We start from the raw sequence: 27,327 nt of genomic DNA on the forward strand, positions 1-27,327 counted from the left end.
GGATTGTAGATATACTGTCGTAGCAGCGCGCGGTCTTCAACTGCCTGACGCGTCATGGCCTCGTTTTTTGATGTCAGCTCTAAGAGGAAAGATAAAAAAGAAGAGGAAGAAGGTAAGGAAGGTCTTGTTGCCTCATCATTGGTCTTTTGCGACTTGGTGTTTATGTGCCTCACATGTAATGCTTTTGTCTATTTCCAGGCTACGGAGCAGTGTATGCTAAGCTGGATAAATCTGTGGTTTTGCAAGAAGTATTTGCAACTTATGCTCTCTCTATATATAAATATTTTAGGCCCGCTTGTTTAATCAAACAACACTTAACCCAAGGAAATGTGTGCACATATTGACTAAAATTCTAGTGATTTTGGAGCAGGTTTAAATTAATTCATTATTCTTAAACTGGATATATAGAGTGAAAAGTTGGGGAAGGTAGAGGCAACGGATGCTTTTTTCGCAATGACCAAGTTGTTTCAATCCAACGACGTATGTTGTTTGATCCTAACTTTTGTCTTCAGCAAAATCTTCGTCGCATGCTTTACCTAGTGATTAAAGAATTGTCTGCTGTTGCCGATGACGTGATTATTGTTACTAGCAGGTACCTTCTCGAATAATAACTACTCCTCCCTAGCTTAACTAAAGATATGACCGGCCCAGAAATTGCTTTTCGAGGTCCTGCAATTCGGGCGCTTTGCACTATTACGGATGTAAGTCCAGGTTCAATTTGATTTTCTTTTTCAGGCAGCGATGGTCCAAAGTATTGAACGCTACCTAAAACAGGCTGTAGTAGATAAGTCTCCTGCAATAGCATCAGCTGTGTTGACGTCAGCATATAAGTTAATGGATGTTTGTCCGGATATAATCAAAAGATGGACGAATGAAGTACAAGAAGCTGCATCGGGCTCTCGTATAATGGTACAATATCATGCTCTTGGTCTGTTGTATTTAATTCGTCAATCTGATCGACTTGCTGTGACAAAAATGATTCAAAAGTTTACTCGGTCTACTTTGAGATCCCCTTACGCCTACTGTCTCATGGTGAGTTATAATTCGTTATCTCACTTCTGTAGATAAGGATAGTAGCAAAGCAGTTGAATGAAGATGGGCACTCGTAAGTATTCCGATTTTTTTTAAAAAGGGAAGTGTGTCTATTTAATTTCCAAGTATTCCGAAACTTATACGTGGAATAACTTTTTGTGGCTTATTCAGTTTTATTGTCGGACATTTTTAACCACTGCTAATGACAGGCGAGTCATAGCGTAAAATCCTGCACACAGATGAGTAGGTAAGCTTTTACGGTTAGTTGTATAATGAAGCACAGAATTTGGAGAATTATCATAAATACTGGAGAAATCACGGTTAAAAACCAATAATTAGCACCACAAATCCCGTGATTTCAGGAGACAAAAGGTTGGTACATTTAGATATTGCAAGTAACTTGAAATTTTGTCGTCTACTCAGTGATAGTTGGCCTCCATCAACAAAAGGCTAACCGAAAAATGTTGGTTTACTAAATTATCTGTTGATGTATAATCTTTGTTTTTGGAGTGTTTAACGGTCGCGCAGCTTTTAGAACTTGAGGATTCTTCTTAGGTTTCAGCGGGAAATGTATTGACTCACTCTAATTCCGTCAACGATCGAAGTCAGTCAGTCAGCTACAACGTAGGACCAGGCACATATGTGCATCGGTCCAAGTTGCAATACCTCATTAGCACAACAAGATGAACACCGAATTCATAGTAGTCACTTCAATGGTAGTGATATATAAAAGAATTAGTTCGTAGAAAGATTCCAATCTCAGTTTAAGGGAAGCCAAAGAGTGTATACACCTACGCCATTGTGATCGGTTCTGATCCATGTCACAGTCTCTAGCCACTGGTTACGACAGTCGCGCGAACCCCAACCAAGTAGTCTGCATCTACCAACATGGCTCAGACCAGATGTTAGTGACTTTAAGTACTGATGCCACGTTTCGGTTCGGCCGCCCCTAATTTCCTTCCAACCATTCCCTACACTAGTCAGCATTGTGCGTCGTGATAATCGGTGTTCAGGCATACGTAACACTTGGCCCAACCATCTCAATCAATGAAGATTCACAACCTCATCAATTGATTTACCATGGTTCCCTAATACCCTATGTCTAACCTCACTATTACCTACCAGGTGATCCCAGCAGATGCTGGCAATATTTCTAAGACATCTGTGGTCGAATATTAGTAGTTTACGAACATCTACTCTTAGTGACCACGTTTGGCATCCGTAAAGTAGAACAGAACGAACTGCCGCACAGTAGACTTCCTTATATTGATAGACGGATATCTCGCCTTCGCCAAAGGTGACGTAAGTTGGCAAAAGTCAAACGAGCTTTTCGAATCTGTGCAGAGATTTCGTCAGACACCAACCCATCAGAGCTGGTCAGACTTCCAAGATAAGTGAAGTTGTCAACGCGTCCGACTACTTCACTCCCAATCCTTAGTTCAGGTGTTGACGCAGACCAGTCCCGAAGCAACAACTTGCATTTCGAGGGAGAGAAGCGCATTCCAAACATTCTGGCATTGTTGCTTAGTGCTACCAGAAGACTGCATTTTATCAGCGTCTTCACCAAACAGGAATATGTCATCTGCGTATTCTTAGTCGATAAGCGGACTTCCTGGAAGGAGATCAATGCCCGAGAATTCAGTAGACGGGAATGTTATTTCCATCAGCAGGTCTATGATGAAGTTAAACAAAAATGGAGAAAGTGGACAGCCTTGACGGACACCATTTGAGGTTGCAAAAGCAGATGACAGTTCGCCACAATCTCTGACTCGACTAGTAGTGTTCGAGTAAAGAGCCTTCACAAGGTTTATGTACTTCTGAGGTACGCCTCTCAATGACAGACACTGCCACAGAATCTCGCGGTCTACGGAGTCAAATGCTGCCTTTAGGTCAAGAAAGACCACCATTGTCGGACGCTGATAAGCATGCTTGTGTTCTAGAACCTGACGAATAGTGAATATGTAGTCGAGGCAGCCTCGACCAGGTCTGAGGCCAACCGGGTTCTTGTATTTGCAGTTCACGAGTTTTATTTTATTTTATTTGAACACATGAATATTGGTACAAGAGAGCGCCAATATATATGCGCCACACAAAACAATGAGAATTCGAAGAGAAAGAAAAAAATGTAAGGAGCGTGAAAAAAAAGAGAACAATAACGAAGAGATTGGTGTAAGGTAGTGTGGTAGTAATGAGGGAACGGAAAGGTACAATCAGAAGAAATCTTTCAGGTAAGGGAGACACAACCACTTTTTATGAAGAAAGTAAAAGAAGGTTACAGCGGGATCGCCACTGGCTTCTATTCTGAGCCATATCTGATAACGTCTCTAGCCACTGTGTAGCACCATCTCTCAGACCCCAACCAGGGAGTCGTGAAGGACCGACAGAAGCCAGTCCTTTGCAGCTTTCTTTCATACCACGACACCATGTCATGCACTGACCACCTCTCCGCTTCTTCCAACCAGTCCCAGAGTCGGCAAATAATGCACGACGTGGAATTCTCTGGGACGACATTCGTACAACATTTCCAAACCACCGAAGTCGGTGTTTCAAGATGGTGACACCAATTGAATTATCATCTCTGTGCCCGAACACACGATGCCGAACCTCTGCATTACTGACATGGTGTTGCCCCTGAATGTCAGCAATCCTTCGGAGACAGCGGTGATCGAACACAGAGAGTCGTCTAACGTCCTCAACTCGGAGAGACCAGGTTTCACAAGCATAGAGCAAAACTGCTCTCACCGACGCGTTGTAGGTCCGACATTTTACAGCCAGACTAACATCACAAAGGCGCCAAAGATGGCCCAGATTGGCATAAGCCGCTCTGGCTTTCACTGTACTTGCATTGATCTCATCACTCACGCCACCACCAGCACTTATGCAGCTACCTAGATACACGAACTTCTCGACTACTTCTATCTACTCACCATCCAGAGTGAGTACAGCATTAGAATCCTGCGTCTTGCACTTCGAAGGTGCAGAGCACATACCATACCTACGGACACTGATTGCCAACTGATTAAGTGCGGATTGCATGGCTTGGGCATTATCGCATAGTAAGACAATATCATCCGCATACTCAAGGTCGAGAAGTCTTTCTCCAGGCAACAGATCCACACCACCATTACTTACATTCATCAGAGCTGTTTCCAGAATGTCATCGATGGCAAAGTTGAAGAGGAATGGTGAGATTGGGCAACCCTGCCTAACCCCACTGCTCGAGTGGAACAATGGAGAAAGGTGGTTGTACGCCCTCACTCTAACCGAGGTGTTTGCATATAAAAACTTTAGGATGTTAATAAACTTCTCAGGCACACCCTTCTTCAATAGACAATCCCAGAGAACAGTCCTTTCCAACGAACGGAAGGCAGCCCTGATGTCAAGAAACACTACGATTGTTGGCCTTTGATAAGTATGGCGGTGTTCTAACATTTGGCGGAGGGTGAAGATATGATCAATACATCCTCGACCAGAACGAAACCCAGCCTGCTCCTCGCGAGTCAATCTTTCTCGGGTTTTGAACAACCTACGAAGTATGACGGAAGCCAATAGCTTGGACGCGATCGGAAGTAGACTTATCCCCTGATGGTGGTTACAGGAACGACGTGAACCATTTTTAAAGATAGGGACAACTATCGACTCATTCTATGACGTTGGTACACTCTCTAGTTCCCAGACCTTTGTAAACAACATCGTCAGTTACTTAGTCAGAAAGTCACCACCATCTTTAGAAAGAGCCAGGAGTAAGTCATCTGGGCCCGGTGATTTGTAACGCTTCAAGAGTTGGAGTTCCTTGAGGACTTCCGCTTCATTTGGTCGATCAGTCGTCACCGGCCATGAAGGGCAGAACAGTTTGACCGATGTTACCGGAGCAACAGGCCAGTTGAACTGCCCTTCGAAGAATTCTGCCCATCGTCCAAGACGTCAATGGATGTTAGTGATTGGCATCCCGTCCTCACAGATTGTTTCGCTCACACCAGACTTCTTGCTGCCAGTGGCTCGGATGAGTTGGAAGAGCTTCCGGTAATTACCGGATGCAGCTGCTGCTTCCAGCTCATTAGCACGCTCCGACCACCAGGCTTCTCGGTCCTTACACAAGCTTTGCCCAATTTCCTTACGTAACATCCTTCGTTTGTGGTCAAACTCACGGTCACCCGGAGTAGACCGACGGGCTTCGATGAGTTGTAAGGGGCCTGAAGAAACCCAGTGCTTGTAAGCGGGACGTTTCGCGAACACAACTGAGTTTACTCGCGATTTTCATGTCATCATGCTATTGCGACCAATGCTAATCTATACTTTTCGGTGGAATGGTAGTTAGCCTAGAAGCTAGCTCGGTTTGATACTTGCTTGCAACAGAAGTTGCAACCAACTTGCTAACATCAATCCGTTGGTGGCGGTCACTTCGTTGGCCACTGAAAAGTAAGGCAAGATTGGCGCAGACCAAGGTATGATCAGAGTCCAGATAGGTACTCCAAAAGGAGCGGCAGTCTTGTACACAACCACGCCGACGGTAGCTGATCTCGATGTGATCAATCTGATTCCAGGCTTGAGATGCAGAGGGAGGATGCCAGGTGGCACATCGGGGATGACTGTGCCGGAAGTTAGATCCAGCCAGAAACAGGTTGTGGTCTGTGCACAGTTGCAGTAGACGGTCTCCGTTACCTGTCCTGCGACCAACAAGTTCCCATCGGCCACCTAAACGACTCTCTTCTGTGTCTATACGCTCGACCTGAGCATTCAACTCTCCGGCTAGTACTACAATATCTGTCGAACGCACTTTCTGGAGAATAACAGTTAACTGGCGGTAGAGTTCATCCTTGATTGCATCCGGGCTGCAATCTGTCAGGACATAGACGGAGATGACGAAAAGTCATCGTTTCTCACACCGATTTCTTCTCACTTTGATGGAACTTTCTAATCTAACAGCGCATAACCGACTGTTAATGGGGATCCAATCGATTAGTGCTCCCTCAGCTCTAGTGCTTAGTGCGACACCAACTTCAGCAAGACCAGACGAAGATGACACAGGGTCCCCGGATAAACGCACGTAAAACAAGCTTTTTGAAGCGACAGAAGCAAAGCGAATTTGTAGTACTTCACCAGAGTCTTGAATACGGGTCTCGGAAGGACAACAAACGTCGATATTAAGACTTTCCAAAGACATAGCCAGCCCTATCTGTTGTCCGACCTGCATAGGTGTACGAACGTTGAAGGCAGCCAGTTTGAATGGTGCACGTGGTTTCAGAAGAACTGTTTCAGTATTCGTATTCGGTGGTAGCATACAATTTTCAACCGGACAGTAACTCGAGAACGTTTAGATACAGTCGAATTTCCACCATATATGGGCTGCTGTATAAGTCGAAAAATAAGGATACACGGAGTGGAAATAAAAGAGAGTGAATAAATGACGTAGTAAATAATAATAATAATAATAATAATAATAATAATAATAATAATAATAATAATAATAATAATAATAATAAGGATCTTTTGATTGTAAACCGAATCGATAATAGAGTCCTCAGTAAATATCATCATTTTCATTATATTTGTGTGTGGACTGTGATACTTCCCGGATGCCCAGACCGAAACAGGTGCTTTTCTTAGGGGACCACACCCCGAGCCTTTGACCTAAAGGTCTGACCCACAAGGCAGTGGGGCATCGTGAGGAGATGCAGTCCCATGGAAGCCGGTGACCAAAGACTAGTTCATACGCCATTTGTTCCCTCAGAATACTGGAGCCCATGTGCACCATTGACCTGGTTTGGGATCCGGTTAAAGCGTCGAACATTCGCTTATCGTCCTCTCATTTTCGTAAACAACACCCACGTCACGAGGTCAGTGAGTAGGACTTCCCTGGCAGAGTCTGTATACGCGTGGCCGTGTGAGAGCATTTCGAGAAGGAGGGTGAGCCCACACCACTCGGCCATACCAGGTCATTTGGGGGCTCAGGTTGATTTCGATCCTTTCTTATATTTTGGGACGATCAGTGATTGCGACCAGTCAGATGGGATCACGTTCAACTCCCAGATTTAAGCTGAAATATTAGTAAATTTGATCGCTAAAACTAGACCACCATTCTTAAAAACCTCTGGAGCCAATCCATGTGGACCAACTGCTCTTCTCCGTTCCAGATCAGCAATAGTTTTTTGAGTTTCAATTAAAGTCGGGGGGCTTGTTTCAATGTTCCACTCAGGCTGTTTGGAAATGGTTGGCAGCCGAAGGTCAACTGAATTGCTCCTTAAAATGTTCCGCCTATCGTTCTAAACATCTGGACTGAGAGCAAATGAGTGTCGCCTTTTTCTGAGATTGTCTTACAATTCTTTTATTAGTCTGAAAAGCTGTCTTGTGTACCTACAGCCGCTGCCTTTCCCATCTCTTTGGCTTTCGTTGCCCACCACTCACGGTTGTCCCCTAGACGTTTGGTTAACCTGGACCTGACTTTTTTTTGCTCTTCATCGTGTTCAGAACCTGATGGGGTGAGTTTACGAGAATCTATCGATGCAATAGACTTAGTAGAAATCCATTGGTTTATCGTAACCCCTCAATTCAAATCACTAACACATGTCGCTGCTGTTTCCACAGTTCGTATATCTTTCCAAGTAACATCTGGGTCAGCCGCGTTTTCAGAACTTCCTAAGTATGACCTCACTTGTTCCTGAAATCTACTTCTGGCTTCCTCGTCACTGAGTTCGACTCTAATGGGTCTTCCTAGTGTGGTTTTCCTGCGTCCAGAGAGGAACAAGCAAATGCGTGCCCGCATTAGAGCATGGTCGGAGTCCAAACAGGTATTCTAGAATGATTGACAATAGTCTATCGACCCTCTCCAACATTGACTGATGACAACATTATCCATCTTTGGTTTGGTGCAGGGGATCGCCATGTTAGATGATGTCTCTCCTTATGCTTAGAATTGGTGTTTGTATAGCATTGAGCCCTAGGGCAGAACTAGCTCTCTTAGACTGGATCCCAGTAGACAGTCGTTTGTTCGCTGTCCGACTAAACGTAACAATAAGGACTCGGAAAGATAGGGACACTCGTTGTTGCCTCTTCGTCGTCTCTGCCTATTCTCCCACTGACTGCAGCTCAGATGATATAAAAGATGAGTTTTGTAGAAAGCTTTCCAACCTTCTCCGAAAAGCTAGGCGCTCTGATGTAGTAATAGTGGCTGGTGACTTATTGCTCAAGTAGGTAAACTAAGCAAGAGGAAAGAAACCTGGGTGGATCTTATAGCGTTGTGGCTCAAAGAACAGATAATGGCGACCGTCTGTTGCAGCTATGCTCAGATAACCGCCTGTTTCTTGCAAATACTAACTTTAAGCATAAGGAAAAACATCTAACATGGCGACCTAATTCGTCCCAACGTTGGACCCAAATAGATCACATCGCTATCAGCCATCGATGGAGGGGCTCCATAGAAGACTGTCGCTCATTCTGGAGCACATGCTTAGATTCAGATCATGCTCTAGTGCGAGCGCATATTTGTCAGCGTCTTACTGGACGTAGGAAAGACGCTGCAAGGAAACATCTTAGGGTCATACTCAATGATAATCAAGCTAAGAGTATATTTGAGGAACAACTGGAAAAACAGTTAGGCAGCCATGTATGTGATGCCCACCCTGATGCAGCATGGAATGATATCCGAAAAGCTGTGGAAACAGCAATGATATCTGCTAATACGGTAAAACACAAGGTTAGGGAAAAACACTGGATCTCAGCAGCATCTATCTCACTGATAGATGCTCGGAAACTCATTCCATCTGGATCTGAACATAACGAAGAGCGAAGTCAGCTTAAGCGCAAGCTGACAAAAAGCCTACGCAATGATCGTGAACAGTGGTGGGTAGCGAAAGCAAGAGAGATGGAAAAGGCAGCGGCAATAGGTAATAGCAGACAATTGTTCAGACTTGTTAAGGAAACTGGTATTAGGAACCCTACTGTTAGCGAAGCAATCTCGGAAAAAGATGGACATATTATACATTCTCAATCCAGGAGATTGGATCGATGGACGGAACACTTTAGGGATCAGTTCAACTTGCCTTCAGCCACATTTCGGTTTTCAACGATCTCCAGTCAACCTGCATGGCAAGTTAATGTAGGTCCTCCGTCTCTTTGCGAAGTTGAAAAAGCAATAGGAAATCTGAAGCGAGGGAGAGCAGCAGGTCCTGACAGGCTTACCCTTGAGATTTTAAGGATGGTGGTCCAGTATTAGCGGTGCATATGGGCTCCAGTATCCTGAGGGGACAAATGGCGTATGAACTAGTCTTTGGTCACCGGCTTCCATGGGACTGCATCTCCTCACGATGCCCCACTGCCTTGTGGGTCAGACCTTTAGGTCAAAGGCTCGGGGTGTGGTCCCCTAAGAAAAGCACCTGTTTCGGTCTGGGCATCCGGGAAGTATCACAGTCCACACACTCATAAATATGGTGTGGCGCATATATATTTGGTGCCCTCTTGTACCAATATTTATGTGTTGAAATAAATAAATAATTAGCGGTGAGATTAACTGAGGTCTTAGGTAGAATCTGGGAACTGGACGTAATCCCATCTGACTGGTCTCAATCACTGATTGTGCCAGTCTATAAGAAAGGACAAAAGTCCTCTTGTGACAATCACAGAGGAATCAGTTTGACAAATATAGTGTCTAAAATATTAGCTTCAATAATACTTCGACGCCTAACCAAAGCTCGTGAAGAGCAGACTAGAGAAAACCAGGCTGGTTTTCGACCTGGACGTGGTTGTATAGATCAGATATTCACACTACGTCAGGTTCTAGAACACAGACACTCGTTAAGACGCCCCACAATGGTAGTATTTCTCGACCTTGAGGCGGCATTCGACTCTGTTGATCGTAAGGTTCTATGGCAGTGTTTGCCACTGAAAGGAGTACCAAAGAAGTACATTAACCTTATAAAGGCTCTCTACTCGAACACAACTGGTAGAGTGAGAGCTTATGGCGAACTGTCATCAGAATTGATTACCTCAAGTGGTGTTCGTCAGTGCTGTCCACTCTCCCCATTCTTGTTCAACTTTGTGGTCGAGTTACTCTTAGAGATAACACTCTCCTCATCTAAATTTCCAGTGGTTGAACTTCTACTGGGAGGTTCACTTGTTAACTTAGAATATGATGATGACATAGTTTTATTTGGTGAAGACGCTGACAAGATGCAGAGTCTTCTGATCACTCTAAGCAACAATGCAGGCATGTTCAGGATGCGATTCTCCCCCTCGAAATGCAAAATGTTGCTTCAGGATTGGGTTGCATTGACACCCGAACTAATGATAGGGAATGAAGTAATTGAGCGTGTTGATCGCTTCATTTATCTTGGGAGTCTCATCAGCCCTTCTGGTCTGGTGTGTGACGAAATCTCAGCACGGATACAGAAGGCTCGACTAGCTTTTACCAACTTGCGTCATTTATGGTGTAGGTGAGGTATCCGTCTATCAACTAAAGGACGTGTTTACTGTGCAGCAGTTCGTTCCGTCCTACTTTATGGCAGTGAAACATGGCCGGTAAGAGTGGAGGATATCCGTAGGTTACTAGTATTTGATGCAATTGGTTCCCTTTATGAATTTAAATAAAGCAAGAACAAATATTGGTGCAGAATAGTATGAATTCATATTATTTCGAGGTTTCTCGTCAGCTGCTTACAAACCAAAAAATGTGATAGAATTTTACATTGAGATAGAGTGAAAACAAATGACATAGATGAGTGTAAATAACTGGGTTACAATAATAACTAGTATTTGATCATAGGTGTCTTCGAAACTTTACTCGTATATGCTGGGACCATCGAGTAAGTAACTCAGTTGTTGCCTTCGTGATGTTAGTCTGGCTGTAAAAGGTCGGATTTACAACGCGTCGGTGAGAGCAGTTTTGTTCTATGCTTGTGAAACCTGGTCTCTCCGAGTTGAGGACGTTAGACGACTCTCTGTGTTCGATCACCGCTGTCTCCGAAGGATTGCTGACATTCAGTGGCAACACCATGTCAGTAATGCAGAGGTTCGGCATCGTGTGTTCGGGCACAGAGATGATAATTCAATTGGTGTCACCATCTTGAAACACCGACTTCGGTGGTTTGGAAATGTTGTACGAATGTCGTCCCAGAGAATTCCACGTCGTGCATTATTTGCCGACTCTGGGACTGGTTGGAAGAAGCGGAGAGGTGGTCAGTGCATGACATGGTGTCGTGGTATGAAAGAAAGCTGCAAAGGACTGGCTTCTGTCGGTCCTTCACGACTCCCTGGTTGGGGTCCGAGAGATGGTGCTACACAGTGGCTAGAGACGTTATCAGATATGGCTCAGAATAGAAGCCAGTGGCGATCCCGCTGTAACCTTCTTTTACTTTCTTCATAAAAAGTGGTTGTGTCTCCCTTACCTGAAAGATTTCTTCTGATTGTACCTTTCCGTTCCCTCATTACTACCACACTACCTTACACCAATCTCTTCGTTATTGTTCTCTTTTTTTTCACGCTCCTTACATTTTTTTCTTTCTCTTCGAATTCTCATTGTTTTGTGTGGCGCATATATATTGGCGCTCTCTTGTACCAATATTCATGTGTTCAAATAAATAAAATAAATAAATAACTCAGTTGTTAGGAAACGGGTACTAGGTAAGGATGGCAAATCAATTGATGAAGTAGTGAAACTTCATCAGTTGAGATGGCTGGGACACGTGTTACGTATGGCCAACGATTGACTGCCTCGACGTGCGATGTTCAGTGGTATAGGAGTAGGTTGGAAGAAAGCTAGGGGTGGCCAGACCAAAACATGGCACAAGTCCATAAAGTCACTGACAAGTGGACTGATTCATGTTGGTAGGTGTAGACTACCTGGTTGGGGACCGCGAGATGATAGCAACCGATGGTTAGAGACCCTGAATGAAATGGCTCAAAATCGTTTGCAATGGCGCAGGTACATCTACTCTTTGTGTTCTCCCAAATTCTAATCTTCTGAATTCTTCATGTCCTTTTTTCCTCTTTCCAAATTTATTTCAGTGTATTATACTCCTTGACTAACATCTTCAAACCCTAATCTTTCCAGTTACTGTTTATACTGTTACTACCTCTACCACAACGGAATTTGAGTCGACTGCATCTCTGTGCTAATGTGGTATGGCAACTCGAACTGATGTACGTACGTACGTACGAAGTTCTACGTTGTTACTGACTGACTGAAAAATAAATGGTTGTCTTAGCACAGTTGCAGCAGACGATCACCATTATCTGTTCGCTGAACCGGAATAGTAAAATACTCACCTAAATGTCTTCCTGCGTGGTTTCAGCTACTTACCTGGGCCTTAAAGTCATCTGCTATGAGTGCTATGTCTGAACCGTTAGCTTTCTGAAGATTTTCAGAAGGGAGCGTAGGCACAAACGACGAAAAGGCAATGTGTGTCCCTACCCTTCTGAGTTCTCACGTAGCCGTTTAACCGAACAACACATAGGCGACTGTTAACGGGGATCCACTCTAATAGGGCTTGTTCCGCCTTCGTACTCAGTGCTATGCCTACACCTGCCAGTTGACGAGAACTAGCCATCGGGTCACCAAATACACGCAGGGTGTATCTCGTCGGCTCTCCGTTTCGTCGAGGTGAGTTCAAGTGAATGACTACACTAGGATCGGAGTAATTCTTCCATATCCATATGCTCTCTCGACTATTGCATATGAGAAGTTCTCATGCTTTTCAAAATCTTAACTAGCTCGTAGACCACGTTTGGTCATATATTGTCGTCATTTTCGCGTGAAGTATGTCGTATGTATTGTTAAAATTTTAAGGTGTATAAACCATAGTAATGTCCTATACTTCCTGTATTCCAAAACAAATCGAATTTGTTTGAACTGTCTGGGTCACATCAATTGCTGTTTACATACACTATACTGAGAAATGATTTCTGACTTTGATTCACATAGGTGTCATTACCAAGGTTTGGTTTGATAATTTCGAATAAATTGAGCATTGGGTTGATTGTTATAAATAAAAATAATATATTTGTAATATCCCAATGAGTAGAAAATTGGATTTTCTGACGTTTCGTGACTTAGTGTAAGTCACTTCTTCAGAGAATAAATAACCAAATTAAAATTAATCCAAGTTTAAATAGTACAATGGAACAATGCAAGAATAATATTTGATCAATCAAAAAACAGGTCTGAACAAGTTGATGTCATGTCATTTCTGTCAAGGTGATTCATAAGTGATCTGTATGTATATGTGCATTGTTTAAGAATGAAAACTTCTGTGACCTTTATGGTAAGAAAGGACAGAGTTTAAATTTGTAATATGATAGTGTGAAATTGTAAATACGATCAGACTGAATGGCTAGGATAGATGGTCCAAGTAGGATGTATGGTAAGACCTTCCTTTCTATTGAGAGAAGTAGGATTAAGCGTTATATGGAACGTTTTTTGATTGATCAAATATTATTCTTGCATTGTTCCATTGTACTATTTAAACTTGGATTAATTTTAATTTGGTTATTTATTCTCTGAAGAAGTGACTTACACTAAGTCACGAAACGTCAGAAAATCCAATTTTCTACTCATTGGGATATTACAAATATATTATTTTTATTTGATTCACATATTTTGTATGATATGTATAATGTGCTATTCTGTCTTCTTCACATCTTCAAACGCAGTTTGCCGTTTTAAAATGTCTTTTCTACCCCTTAAACCATATTTTCACACTTTCTTAAGGAATAATCCACAATTATATGAGTTTTTGGAGTCATCTCTTCGCCATAAATCGGAGATGGTCATATATGAAGCAGCTCGAGCAATAATTAGCCTCCGAAACTTAACAGCTAAAGAGTTAGCACCTGCTGTGGGTGTTTTACAACTGCTTTGTACGTCTTCCAAACCTGCGTTACGATATGCTGCTGTACATACGTTAAATGCTGTCGCCAGTAACCATCCTGCAGCGGTAACTGCATGTAATCTCGATCTTGAGCAACTAATCGGTGATCCTAATAGAAGCATTGCAACACTTGCAATAACAACTTTACTAAAGGTAAGTGATTAAAACTGCGGTAGACTACTAGCTTCATTTTTATTTGTGATTCCCACCATGATCAGAATCTGCACAAACCTTGGTCGGTAGCAGTTAGCAATTCCCAAGCGACCTTCAGTAATCAATATCAGTGAGTTGTGTATCCACCATAATCCCTCTTTAATACCTAAAGTAACTGATGTTGGCGGCCATAAACTATCTAAAATCAAGACAGGTAAATATTAGTTTTCTGATTCAACGTACTTGGCTTGTACTTGGTACACTATTGTGCCCTTTCAACGATCGTAGATCTAATTTAAGACCTACAAGGTAAAAACATACATGGAAACACCGCATCGATCTATACTTTATTGTCGTAGATTCTTTAGTAGCCCAGAGCTTAAACATAGGGTTTCTTTTAAGCTAGTTCAGTGGTTTGCCTAAAGTGATTGGTAAGTTATTCCCATTCTGTAGGATTTTCGTTTTATAAAACATCGGTTGGTAGGAGTATGGATAATTAATACTATTGTGAATACTCAACATTGATTCACTTTTTTACTTTCTTATTTTTCTGGTTTCCTCTTTCAACGTTATTAAAATGTGTGAGAACTCAATTTGGCGCAATATAACTTGTAATGTGCAATAGTTATAGACTATACGGAATTACACAGCTTAGAATATTATTAATTTATTAAATTTTTTAGACGGGTAACGAGTCGAATGTTGAACGTTTGCTAAAACATGTATCTCCGTTCATGAGTGAAATAAGCGATGAGTTTAAAATAGTCGTATTGGAATCTATCCATGCATTAGCAACAAAGTACCCCAAAAAGTATACAGTGTTATTAAACTTTTTATCTGGACTTCTTCGTGATTCAGCTGGATACACTTTTAAAAAAGCAGTTGTGGTTGCTATCGAATCAATTATCAAACAAATTCCAGAAGCCAAAAGTATAGGTAGGTTTGTCTTACGCGTTTCTGTAAACTTTTTTCATTTCTAAAATTTAGCAAAATAAGATAATTCTTGATCATCAGAGAATTGATTTCAAATAGTTTTTTGAAACACAAACTCTCTCAAAATTGTCATTAAAACTGACTGCAAACAATTGAATATCACTTATTCACTTACGCCTGTTACTCCCAATGAAGCATAGGCCACCGACAAGCATTCTTCAACCCACTTTGATCTGGGCCTTCCTTTCTAGTTCTATCCGATTGTTGTTCATTCTTTTCATGTTTGTCTCCGTTTCTCGGCATAATGTGTTCTTTGATCTTCCTCTCCTCCTTTGGCCTTGACGATTCCAAGTGAGGGCTTGCGTTGTGACGCAGTTGGTTGCTTTCTTCAATGTTTGTCCTATCCACTTCCAGCGCTTCTTCCTGATTTCTTCCTCCACTGGAATCTGGTTTGTCCTCTCCCATAGTAGTTTGTTGCTGATAGTGTCTGGCCAACGGATTCGAAGTATTTTGCGTAGACAGCTGTTAATAAACACTTGTATCTTCTGAATGATGGCTTTTTCAGTTCTCCAGGTTTCCGCGCCATACAGTAGAACTGTGTTGACAGATGTATTGAAAATCCTGACCTTGGTGTTGGTTGACAGTTGCTTTGAGTTCCAGATGTTCTTTAGTTGTAAATATGCTATTCTTGCTTTGCCAGTCTGCGCCTTCACATCTGCATCAGATCCACCGTGTTCATCAATGATGCTGCCCAGATATGTAAAGGTTTTTACATCTTCCAAATCTTCTCCGTCAAGTATTATTTGATTGGTGCATGTTATATCGTATCGGAGAATCTTACTTTCCCCCTCCTGTATGTCGAAACCTAATGCTGTTGAGGCTGCTGCTACACTGGTCGTCTTCTGCAGTTGTTGTTGCGTGTGCGATAGAAGAACCATATCATCTGCGAAGTCTAGATCGTCCAGCTGCATCCTAGCTGTCCACTGTATCCCATGCTTCCCCCGAGATGTTGTCGTCTTCATGATTCAGTCGATCACCAGGAGAAAGAGAAAGGGTGAGAGTAAGCAACCTTGCCTGATACTGGTCTTTACTTCGAACGAGTCTGTCAGCTGCCCTCCATGCACGATTTTGAAGTTTGATCCATCATAGGAATTCCGTATGGTGTTGATTATATTCTCAAGCACTCCGTATTGTTGAAGAAACCTCCTTAGTGTTGTTCTGTCCACTCTATCACATGCTTTCCCGTAATCAATAGAGTTGATGTAGAGTGGTAAATTCCATTTAATTGTTTGTTCCACAATGATCCGTAGTGTTGCAGTTTGTTCGGTACCTGATCGATCCTTGCGAATCGAGTCTGTTGATCTCAAAGTTTGGCGCCTACAGAGTCTTTCATTTTGTTTAACAACACCCTGTTGAAGATCTTTCCTGTTACTGACAGTAGTGTGATTCCTCTGTAGTTATCACACTTGCTGACATCGCCTTTCTTTGGTATCGTGAACAGGTGTCATTGGATATGCGTAAATGTTTGTAAAATAAACAATTGATTATTTGTATGCTTATGAATCTGAATGCTCAGATTAATTTAGAAATAGTTTAGCAAATCTCAGAATTACATGATATTCGTACTCACAAAAATTGTAATATATCATGTCAAAGACTTCATAGAAGTAGTCTACCGTATCTTGTGAAGATTCGACCAACAGGCACTAACTTGATGAACTTGTTCCGTATCTTGTTGGGGGCTTCTGTAGCCTTTTCCGAATGCTAGTTTATTTCAGTCAGGATGTTAGATTACATTTAGGTTAGTGGACGATTGAAATGCATGAAACATGACACAATTACTTTGATGTACACCAACTAGTATTCTCAACGTAACTGGTAGTAGAACTGTATTTTCGTGATTAGGACTTATTGTGTTTTTTTCAAAACGGGTACTACAATGGTTTCTTTTTGATTAAAAAGTCTCCATCATTAAAAATGCGGATGGGGGGCGGCGGCAGTTATGTAAGCTGTTTACCACCCACTGTAGTAAATGAAATTCATTCTTCATTTACGCACCGTATGTTTCATCGGTCTTTATTAATTATGGAGTTGCAGTTGAATTTAGTCAAAGTTGTAGAAGGATCGAGCATGTTGTTCGCCGTGCTTTTCCTTCAGCTTAGATGTTTATAGTAACTGGGACTACTACATGTCATACGACACTGATTTTATTGGCTGAAATAACTTTATACAGTTGTCAGATTCTACGATTCCTTTCACTTTATTAGCTTGCTTTGACCCCTGAGTTTCATCAGCCGTTATGTAGACATTTTGAATATATAAATTTTTTTTGCGCTCAGAATTCGCACCGATAAGAGAACATGCTTCAAATTGCGAAAACCTCACAGAAAATCAGTATTTAATTGTGTAGTCTCACTAGGCGCCAGACCCAGCCAAGTTGATTACATCAGTTCACTTAGTTTGACACATCAGCCAGACAAATCCCATTCTTCCACACCCGACGGATCACAGTATGACTATTTGAGTTACTAAAAATGTAAGATACAGACTAAACAGTGGTTTTCGTGATTGCAAGTAGTTCACCAGCATTGATGATTTACTTTTGCCCTATGTTTTTCTGGAAATTTTTACAGAGTAGTTCGTTAAAAATTTCCATGTTGTAAGTTAGAACACATGCAAGCAAACAATATTGTTCTCAATCGGGTTGTCATCAGCTCTTACTCTTGTACGCATAAAATATTTGTCTGGGTATATAAAAATATTGAAACAATCAAGGCAGTTTGTGAGTCAGTGATCACAATGAAACAGGTTACACAAATAAACGTAATAAGAGGAAAAATACAAATTAATGGTAAGCAGATAGGTGTACTAGTAGTGATAGAAATGATAAAAGTTCTAGTCAAGAGTTTAACATAGGAAGTAGCTCAAACTGGAATAAATAAATAAAATTACGCAACAAAAAGTCATGTAAATAATCAAAATATAGACAAAAAGAGGTGAAGGACAAAAAACAATTACAGCACGTAAGTAAATCAGCGAAATCGTTTAATAAATTTATAGTCTAATATTTCCGTCATCATGGGGTCGTAAGTGGAAGTTTATTGGGCAGACTAATCTTTACACAAGGTTCGATCATCGTGAAATATTTTTTTACGTTTGTTTCATGTAGAAGGATCTCCAACATATGTTCATTGTATAGGGTTACAGTAACTCATTGGCTAAATATGGATGTATGTAATCCGATTTGGACTAATGATATTGTCCAACTGCGTAAAGAAAATTATGGAACGTGTGATTCGAGCCTGTGGTTTATTAATTAAATGCTAAATGGCTAACCAGTAATTTTTATACTTTCTCACATAATAAACTTAATAATCGAGGTTGAACTCTACCAAAACTCAATTCAAAACAGTATCGTACTGATAAATATTTCAAACATGTAGGTCGTCTCCTGCTAAACACTCTATCCCCTTTCACTCTTTGATTTGTTAGACACAATAAAAGTTAACGCTTGGACATGCTTATACTTCGCTACTAAATATGTGTTTCTTATTTCTAATCTGAATATAGGTTTGTTACAATTATGTGACTTCATAGAGGATTGTGAACATGTTAAACTAACACAGCGTATACTCCATCTGTTAGGACGGGAGGGACCCTACCTCAAACGTCCTCGTCAATTTACTCGTTACATTTACAATAGAGTTATGCTCGAATCAGCTCCCATTAAGTGCACAGCTACAACAGCTCTGGCGAGGTTTGCTGCACACAATGAGGAATTACTTCCGAGTATTCTTGTACTTCTTAAACGGTATACACAATTTTTTGTTGTCTGGTTTTTTTATAAATTTTTGTTCATGTTGAGCTTTGTTAGATTTGGCAATAGCACTTCGTACAAACTTCGACTATTCCTGTAATGTGGAATTCAACATAGTGTTTGTAAAGCGACGTACAAAATTTAATTTGGATAAACAATTTATTAACAGGTGAGGATTTTAAAAAATCATGGGACATTTCAATGTAGGGATGGGTGTTAAAAATCTCTCAGTAATCGGATAATTCTTAAAAGCTTAAGTCTGCCGTTTTGTCTACCAAAGGATCTAGAATTTTAGTATTTTAGAGCTTCACATTTTATGGTCTATATCTTATGACATTTCGAATTAATTAAAGCTATGTCTGAATTGACATGGTTTACGTAAAACAAACAATCATGTGCAAGACTTTAAATAATAAAAAAGTTAGTAGTTAATCACCCATTTGTTCTTTCAACTCAGATTCTGTTGATACCTGCCCACTAAAGATCGATAGTTACGACAAAACGTACTATAAAGTGTATTACTAAACTGCAGCATCACTAGTTAGATGATTCACACTGATATCGTGAAATGGTCTGAACACTGAATGAGTTTTTTTGAATGAACTCATAAACGTTGATTTTTTTTACTCATTCGAGTTGTAATTCGTCTGAATAAATTTTTTCGCATCAGTGCAAAGACAGTAATAGGAACGACGTCCATAAAAACGGTGTATAATATGACTTCTCAATCTAGATAAATAGGTATGAATTATAATGTACTTGTCCCTTCGTCCTGCGAGGATAGAAACATAGAGAAATATAGAACCAACCTCTTCCGTTTCATTTCTAAGATGTTCAGCATAGTGATGGCTTACAAGCTTCTTTTAATATCCATAAGTATTAAGAAGGGGTTAATGGACAATATTGGTCAATCAGTCATACGCAACGCAAAATCTGTCGGTGAGACTAATTTAGAGACGACCTTTGAGGGATGCTTAAATGACGCTGAGAACTTCGACTAATTTACTGTTGAGCGTGAGGGTTAAAAATAAGTCACAGTTTTCATTACGAACTGATATCAGCTGTAATACCAAAATGCTTTTTTGCCATATGAACGAGAAAGTTTCGCGCCAAAATTTAAATACATAGAATGTAAGGGCAGACAAAAAATAAGTGTACTCGTGCCATTGCGAACGATTTTGGGCAATTTCATCAACCAAGGTTTATAAGATTTCCAAAATAGGTCAAGAGATCGACATACCTAATTATTTCACTTCCTATCATTAGTTCAGGCGTTGGCGCAGACCAGTTCTGGAGTAACATTCTGCAATGTGATGGAGAGAAACGCTTGCATTGTTGTTCAAAGTGGTCAGGAGCTTGCATTTTTTCAGTGTCTTCACCTAACAGAAATATATCATCGAATTTGAAGTCAATAAGTGAGTTTGTTGGTTGAGGATAGATTTCTGATGAGTCAGACAATTAGGGCGTTATCTCCAAAAGCATGGTTATGACAAGGTTAGGTAGAGATAAGGGAAGCAGACAGCCCTGACGAAGTTATCAATTCCGATGACATTTTGCCATAAGCTCTAACTCAACCCTTAGTGTTTAACAATAATAGTTAGTCTGAATAAACCAAACACATGGGTCTTTGTTGTTTATATTTGGAAAGGAGGTAGCCTAAAGATTTGTGCGGAGCACACTGCATGTTTATCACAACCGTTTGTTGTTCATATCAGTTTTATTCACGACAATATTCTGAACATGAGTGCAATAGATAATTACATCGAAAACGTTTATTAATAGACAATGCATTCAAATGCTGGTCACGTTTTTTTGTATTTCCTTCACGAAGACTTTCTGACCTGTCCTTCGCCTTTTTCTAGCTTTTTGAATTCACCATTCTGTTAGTGTTGTGTCATCTAAATCAAATATAGTTGGGGACTAAGCTCGCTATTATTTTTTTCTGTGTATTAAACAAACGGATCCTTTCAATGGTCATTGTTTTGACTTACCTTCAAAACCATCTTGTTTTTGTTTCATCTATGTCTAGAATTATGATTGATGAAGACGATGAGGTTCGTGATCGCGCAGCCTTCTACCACTATATTTTATCACATAACCAAGTAGCATTAAAATCTGCTTACCTTTTAAGTGAAGAAATGCATCTAAGTCCATCTGGTTTAGAGCGTGCTTTGTTGGATTATGTGCACAACTCACACACAGTTGCTGGTAGTCCTTTCTCTTTGGCGACAGTCCCAATAGCTGATATTGTTCAGCCAAATGATCTTAGTTCTGCCATTGAATCGGATGTTGTAAAGATTAAAGGTAGGCAAAACTGTCTTATGCGTATTAATAATAATCCGAGGGAGTATTCAATAAAAAATTAATTTTGAAATAAGTTCGTGGACATCGTTTAAAATATTGTTACCGAGTTAAAGATGATGTCATTTTATATGAGGTATTTTTGCTGTGGGAGTTTTATATGTACACTTATCGCCTATCACATCTTATCTGTTCTGTGATCAACCTAGAAATAATAAAAACACTAATATATAGCGAGCGGACAAAATATATATTAACTAGTAGTCTATTGTGATTTTGAAATAATAATCCCACGGTAGAACTAATTTGGTTTGTATAAGTGAGTTACTCAAACAGTACAGCTAAACTAGAAAAGATCAAGGATAGTCAGACGAAAATATGGCGGCACTCTTGGGACACTGATCATTGGGTTGAAGTATATGGAGAGTTGAAACGATTGTCGTGATTTACACACATGTGTTCAGTATCAGATGATACGACTCGAAATTATTTGCTGTGATGGATACACTCTCACTTATCATTTCTCTGCTGCAAAATACATTGATATGTGTAGTCCGAGGTTACCATCTTGTTTCTAGTGCGATATATTCATTTGTTTTTTCACAATTATCAGGACAAAGTACTTTGATTATTTCTTAATAAATTCTGATGTTGTTTTCAAGCTAAATCTAATACCATGGCTGGTGAAGGTCGAAACGCATCACTTGTTTCTCAGATGTCAGGGAAACGTATTCAAGATTCATTTGCTGAGCAGCTGGCATCTATACCCGAATTTTCTGGTCTTGGCTCCATATTCAAATCTTCTTCATTAGTAGAATTAACTGAATCTGACACTGAATATGTAGTAACATGCATAAAACATTTATTCTCAAGGCATTTAGTCTTGCAGGTGAGTCAGATTTCCAAACATTTATTAGCAAGCATGAAGCACTTTTTACACGTAAACACAATTGGTTCTGAGTATTGAGTTATTTTTCGTTAATTTAATTGTTGAAGCTTATATAGTTCGACAATACAGATATCGTTTCGTTTGATACAGAAAACAGTAAAGATGAGTCAATGAACCACATTTGCGTTTTGTTTGCCTGATAGCTCTTAATATCTCATTAAATTTCCTTAAGACCACGATTCTAGGCCCTATATATACAAGGTTTAGACCACTGCTGCTATATAAAGTCCGGATTCGTCTTTTCTTAGTCTTATCACATCAAACTATATATTGTCAAGTAATTCAATACCATATAGAAGTGAGTAACTTTCTGTTTATTCTCTGCTCGCTCTGATTTCATTCAATCATTTGTTTCAGTTTGATTGTGTCAATACAATGGCAGACCAAGTCTTGGAGAATGTCTATGTTTCGTGTGAGCCGGACGATCCCATGTTTAACATTGTCTGCACAGTACCTTGCAAAAGCTTAAAATATAATTCTCCCGCTGTGACGTATGTTCTAGTTGAGTTGCCGGAGGATCTAGAATGTCATTCTGCTACATTTATCAACATATTGAAATTTACTATCAAAGATATTGACTCTGACCCTTCGGATCCTGGTTTGCCAGACGAATATCAAGTAAGTTATTTGTATGCCCATTGGAGGTTTGTGTTACACATCATGTCATAAACTTTGATTCTGTAAATATAATTTATCTTTCACTGAGTCTTCTGTAAAATAAATCCTAAAAAAGCAGCAATTTGGCATGTCAAGACTATACTTGTATCATTAATCACAGTTCATAGACACATACCGCTTTTCTACAGCTACCTCGTATACTGGACTTATACAGTAATTCGTAAGAAGACGTACGATTACTTTTGGTATGAACATTGGTTAGCCAACTCTGCTGATCATTTTCTAAATATCTCACCAGATATTTACAGGAAATATTTTATCCATGTAATACACCTAATTTTGTAGTTGCATGGCTAGACTATTATTTTAGTACCCGAAAATCATTAGAAGTTTGGATGAACGTGATACTTTGTTAATTGTCAGTATGAACAATAATAATAAATCCAAAGGTTTAACTTGTTTCATGTTTGATCCATTTTAAACCTTACACGTTTAACAAACGTAGTCATTGCTCTTTAACAAGTAGTTTTTTAGATCTGAAAAATACTAAACAGTCGTATCAAGTGAATTATTCGGTAATCCACACGAAGGCCCGTCAATATTGTTAATTTACTCAGTATTTAGTTTCAAGGCGCATATGTAGTCGAACATTGTCAATAAAGTAACTAAGTAACAAAAGTGGATCTGTACTATGTTCCAGTTAGACGTAAACAAATTGCAGTTGCATGTTAGTAAAGCAAAAAAGGTTTCATTTCGTTGGGAATATCACATTATAATTAATTCGTTTTTGTATTGTTCGTTCTTATTTTCCCATCGATGTTTAGGAGTGCAATCGACCAGTCTCTTACTGGCATATGCACATTCTGCACGGATTGCCTTGAGTCATAAGTATTATAGGCAAAGATGGATGGTGGCTAGCAGTGCAATCCAGGATGCGCGCTCCGTACTATTTGGAACTTGTTAGTTAGATGTAACTGCACCCAAATGTTGATGTTTAATCCGGGAGTCGAACCCAGCACCTTTTGTGATGGCGTTTGGAGCGAGCGGTACTGAGTTCGAGTCCTGGGTGGAACATCAACTCGGTGATGCCGGTAAATCCAACCGAAAAGTCCCCAATACGACGAAACGCACATCCTAGATTCCACAGCTAGCCATCATACATTTTTGCTCATAAAATAACAATTAAGTCGCTAAGTATGTTTTTGTTATGGTACATCATATCCCGCTATCCACTTTTCTGGTTTCTCATTTTCTAACACTTCCGACTTTTATAACAGTTGGAAGACCTGGTCCTAGGTATTTCAGATCATATTCAACGTGTTTCGAAACAGAACTTTACATTGGCTTGGCAGGAACTCAGTCCTGAAACTGAAGTAGAGGAAACGTATATGCTGGTGAAGCACAAAACTATTAAAGGTATGCTAAACTTTACTGTTGATACTTTATCTTACACTTGCAGTCTGCTACTTCGAACTAAATGACCAATGAATTACGCAGATCAATTTGATTAATACAAACCCAGTGTGTGCATCAAAATGTTAGACATTCTATTAACTTTAATTAACATTATTTAACTATCGAAACAAAAGTATAGTGTCTTAACGAAGTCAAATTTATCAATAGATTTGTTCCCGAACAGGGTATAGTATATTACGAAGTATTTTAAAGTAAAGCATGTTGACTACGATAAAAACAACTTATCTGTCTTCTTATAATCACAATGGGTTTTTTCATATTTTAAAACTATAGGAAACCCTCGAGTTTTACCGCTTTTTTGTCACCTGCTCAAAATCTATAGGGCTCACTATTATTTTGCTAGATGAAAATGTCTAGTGAATTTACATTTTTCTCATTAAAGAACTGTTTAAAACTAATCTATTTTCTTACCTTAGAAATGGGTGTACTCTGCCTCGGTCTACACAATTAACGGAATTAAGCTAAGGTTATTGTTTTTATTTAGTGTGTAATAAAGAGTTAGATTACTTTTGTCAATGCTTTGAAAGAACACGGCTGAATTGTTCGTAATTTTGTTTTCTTGGAAAGTAGGGCAACATATACTATGTAGCTGCTCATGATCATCAAATGATATTTATTGTAAAACACTGATTTTTACAGATATGTAACGAATCCTCATGCTTCTTCGCTTTAAATCATTGGTTATTTCCTCATACTTTAGAAACGATGCGTCAAATTATCGATCACCTTGGACTTCAGCCTTGTGATCAAACTGATCATATGCCTCATGAAGGAAAGTCATCTCATCAGCTCCTTCTGTCCGGAGTATATCGTGGTGGGTACCAAGTTTTGGCCTTATGTAAACTTGCTAAAGTATTGTCTGATGCATCTCTTCATTCAAACGAACAGGGTGTAACTTTCCAAATCACAGTACGTTCATCTGATCCCGTTGTTAGCCGAATAATAGCTGATGCCATCGGTTGAGTTGTCATACTGAAAGGCTTCCTTATTACTATATGACATATCCTACTTATGTATTGTATTATTTCTTTGTTTCTTACATTGGACTATTGGTAATCGCTTTGTTTACAAATTTAATCACACTACAAGGTTGTTGCTAACACCACTCGTTGAAAAGCTGTGATTTCTTTCTTGTTAATAAATCTTTATTTTGCAATCTCTGAATATACAATACAGGATTCAAAGTTTAACTTATCTTTTGAGTTCAGAAAGGTGTTCGCACTGTTGTTTCACATTGTTTACAAGTAAAGCTAGAGTAGTTGGGTTCACACCGCTCTCAATTAGTTTGATGCACATCAGCAATTCTTCATTATCTAAACCTAAAATGAAAATTACGTGAATTGAAGTTAACCCGGGTACACTATGTTTAATGAAAAATTTAGACAAATTAATTTGCCACACTACTTCATTACAGGAGGAACCAATAGCATTTCCTAATTTCATACAAACCCACCATTTGTGACAGGACATCTACAAAGAATTCGGATGAAGATGAGGGTTGTAGGTCATCCTGAAGGCCCCATTCATAATTTCTCACAACTCCGAATTTGATCGTAGGTATTCGAGAGAACAGCATATAGTAAGCTTACGTAATATTTGTGAAATATTACGATGAAATGAATGTAGAATTTTTCGATCAACCAGTCACAACTGCGTGTCATACTTGTGGAATTAAGAAACATGATAATACCCACTTTCAGTGACATCTCCATCGTGGGAAGTTGTGAGACCAAGATCTTAATGTCCACTATGATTATGAAATCGGTAGTGCTATAAGATATTTAGAGCTAAGATGTATTCGTGTACAGAAATCTAGTCACAATCAAAAGTGCGATAGTCAATAAGGCTTATAAATGGGACATTTTTGAGCTACGATTTTGTGATGATAATAATAATAATAGAACAGTTATTCAGAGGATCTAAAATCAATGTTCACCTAACATTTGATAAGTCCTAATAAGTTGTGACGCGCAACTACCACTTCTTGTTTTTTAACTAATTAGCTTGAAAATTAATATAAGATCGATCTTTATTTAACCAGGTTTTGCGTTGTTACAGTAGATAATTTAGTCGTTTTTAGTATTAAAGTGGACATCAACTGGGGATTCTGATTAAATTTACCACGTTTACCTGTGTTTAAGAGACTTGAAATTTCAGATAAAACACCAAAAGTAGCAGCCGCAACTTTATCTGCGCTTGATTCTCCTACTGATGGGTTTGTGTTCGCTGCTTGTTCATTGTTTTTCTCCTCTCTAGGAAGACCCATAAGATTTATTGTCTGAAATATATAGGAATTAGGTGGAAACGTAAACTATCAGTGAAGGATATGTAACAACGTGTTGTTAATTAGATTAACGAAATTCTACAGAAAAACAGCTGAAGATTGCTATTAGTGTAATTTTAGAGTTTGATTTGTGAAAAGTGAAATGCTTTTTTAAAGTATTTATTTTAAATTATTTACATGAGGCCTCACACTACAATTTCCTCTCCACAATACATCAAAACTCTAAAACGCGGATTAATCTTCTTTCCATCAGCAGTGTAAAGTAGCAGTCGGATGCATACGTCACATATTGGACATGGATCGACAGGTAAAATTGTCCCACACTCTGTAACTATCCAGCGGGATGCAAGACGTCTGCAGACGAAACAATGCATTACACGTACATTGCATCGACCGGTGAGCATTGGGAATAAGGACTCAGTTTGACATGAATCACGATCTACAAGACTGAAGTTTAAAAAAAAAATTGTGAAAATAGCTGTCTGAAACTTGTTTATTGCTTTAAACTTCCAAATTAAACGATAGCATACAGCATGCAAATTGCCTTTTTTTATCCTAGTGATGAGGAATTCGCGAGTTATGTATATTCCAAACTGTTAGAGACATGTTTTCAGTACAATGTGTTGCGGAGTCACCTGGTTAATGTATCAGTCAGAATGTCGATCATAATGGTTTCATATCATCCGATATCTAATAAACAACCAGTGACCGAAACACTTGCTGTGTTTATTTCTGAAACAAATGATAAATAACGTTTAAAGGCATTGAAACTGATGTGTGGGCGAGAATGACAATGATTGGTTGTCTGCTTAGTCAGACATGTAGATAGTCTGACAGGTGTCAGATAAGTTATATATTACCCTATCCTTATTATTACTCACACTTATTATTGTACATTATTGTT

At 39.6% G+C, this 27,327-nt stretch overlaps 2 protein-coding genes across 5 annotated transcripts in view; one reads left to right on the forward strand and one right to left on the reverse strand.

Moving 5' to 3' along the window:
- Positions 1-25,324, forward strand: COPG2_1 (Coatomer subunit gamma-2). 4 transcript variants are annotated; one of them, XM_051209230.1, is made up of 16 exons: positions 17-112; positions 199-248; positions 290-370; positions 409-480; positions 513-592; positions 626-701; positions 736-1,032; positions 1,065-1,105; positions 13,733-14,045; positions 14,729-14,981; positions 18,549-18,964; positions 20,825-21,099; positions 21,759-21,985; positions 22,403-22,663; positions 23,941-24,079; positions 24,840-25,324. In XM_051209230.1, the coding sequence occupies exons 12-16, from the start codon at positions 20,829-20,831 to the stop codon at positions 25,100-25,102; spliced, it is 1,161 nt and encodes a 386-aa protein (XP_051074664.1). In that variant the 5' UTR covers positions 17-112; positions 199-248; positions 290-370; positions 409-480; positions 513-592; positions 626-701; positions 736-1,032; positions 1,065-1,105; positions 13,733-14,045; positions 14,729-14,981; positions 18,549-18,964; positions 20,825-20,828; the 3' UTR covers positions 25,103-25,324. The 4 variants fall into 4 exon arrangements, with proteins under 4 accessions (XP_051074663.1, XP_051074664.1, XP_051074666.1 ...); XM_051209232.1 differs by having other exon boundaries at positions 25-112; positions 18,549-18,789; XM_051209231.1 differs by having other exon boundaries at positions 25-112; positions 409-592; positions 18,549-18,789.
- The window catches only part of SNAPC3_1 (small nuclear RNA activating complex, polypeptide 3), a 29,093-nt gene continuing 4,522 nt past the window's right edge, over positions 2,757-27,327 (reverse strand). Inside the window, exons 6-8 of the mRNA XM_051209233.1 lie at positions 26,270-26,870; positions 11,592-25,458; positions 2,757-3,053 (exon numbers count right to left, since the gene is read on the reverse strand). Of these exons, the coding sequence (XP_051074667.1) occupies positions 26,609-26,870 (262 nt within the window). The 3' untranslated portion in view covers positions 2,757-3,053; positions 11,592-25,458; positions 26,270-26,608. The remainder of the gene's footprint in view (positions 3,054-11,591; positions 25,459-26,269; positions 26,871-27,327) is intronic.

Source organism: Schistosoma haematobium, chromosome 1 (genome assembly GCF_000699445.3).
Source record: "Schistosoma haematobium chromosome 1, whole genome shotgun sequence".
NCBI classification, from domain to species: domain Eukaryota; kingdom Metazoa; phylum Platyhelminthes; class Trematoda; order Strigeidida; family Schistosomatidae; genus Schistosoma; species Schistosoma haematobium.

Coding starts and splice junctions, on each gene's coding strand:
- COPG2_1 (XM_051209232.1), top strand. CDS start 55: ATGGCCTCGTTTTTTGATGTCAGCTCTAAGAGGAAAGATAAAAAAGAA. Junction 702..735: donor CGCTTTGCACTATTACGGAT/GTAAGTCCAGGT, acceptor TTTCTTTTTCAG/GCAGCGATGGTCCAAAGTAT. Junction 22,664..23,940: donor GTTTGCCAGACGAATATCAA/GTAAGTTATTTG, acceptor CTTTTATAACAG/TTGGAAGACCTGGTCCTAGG.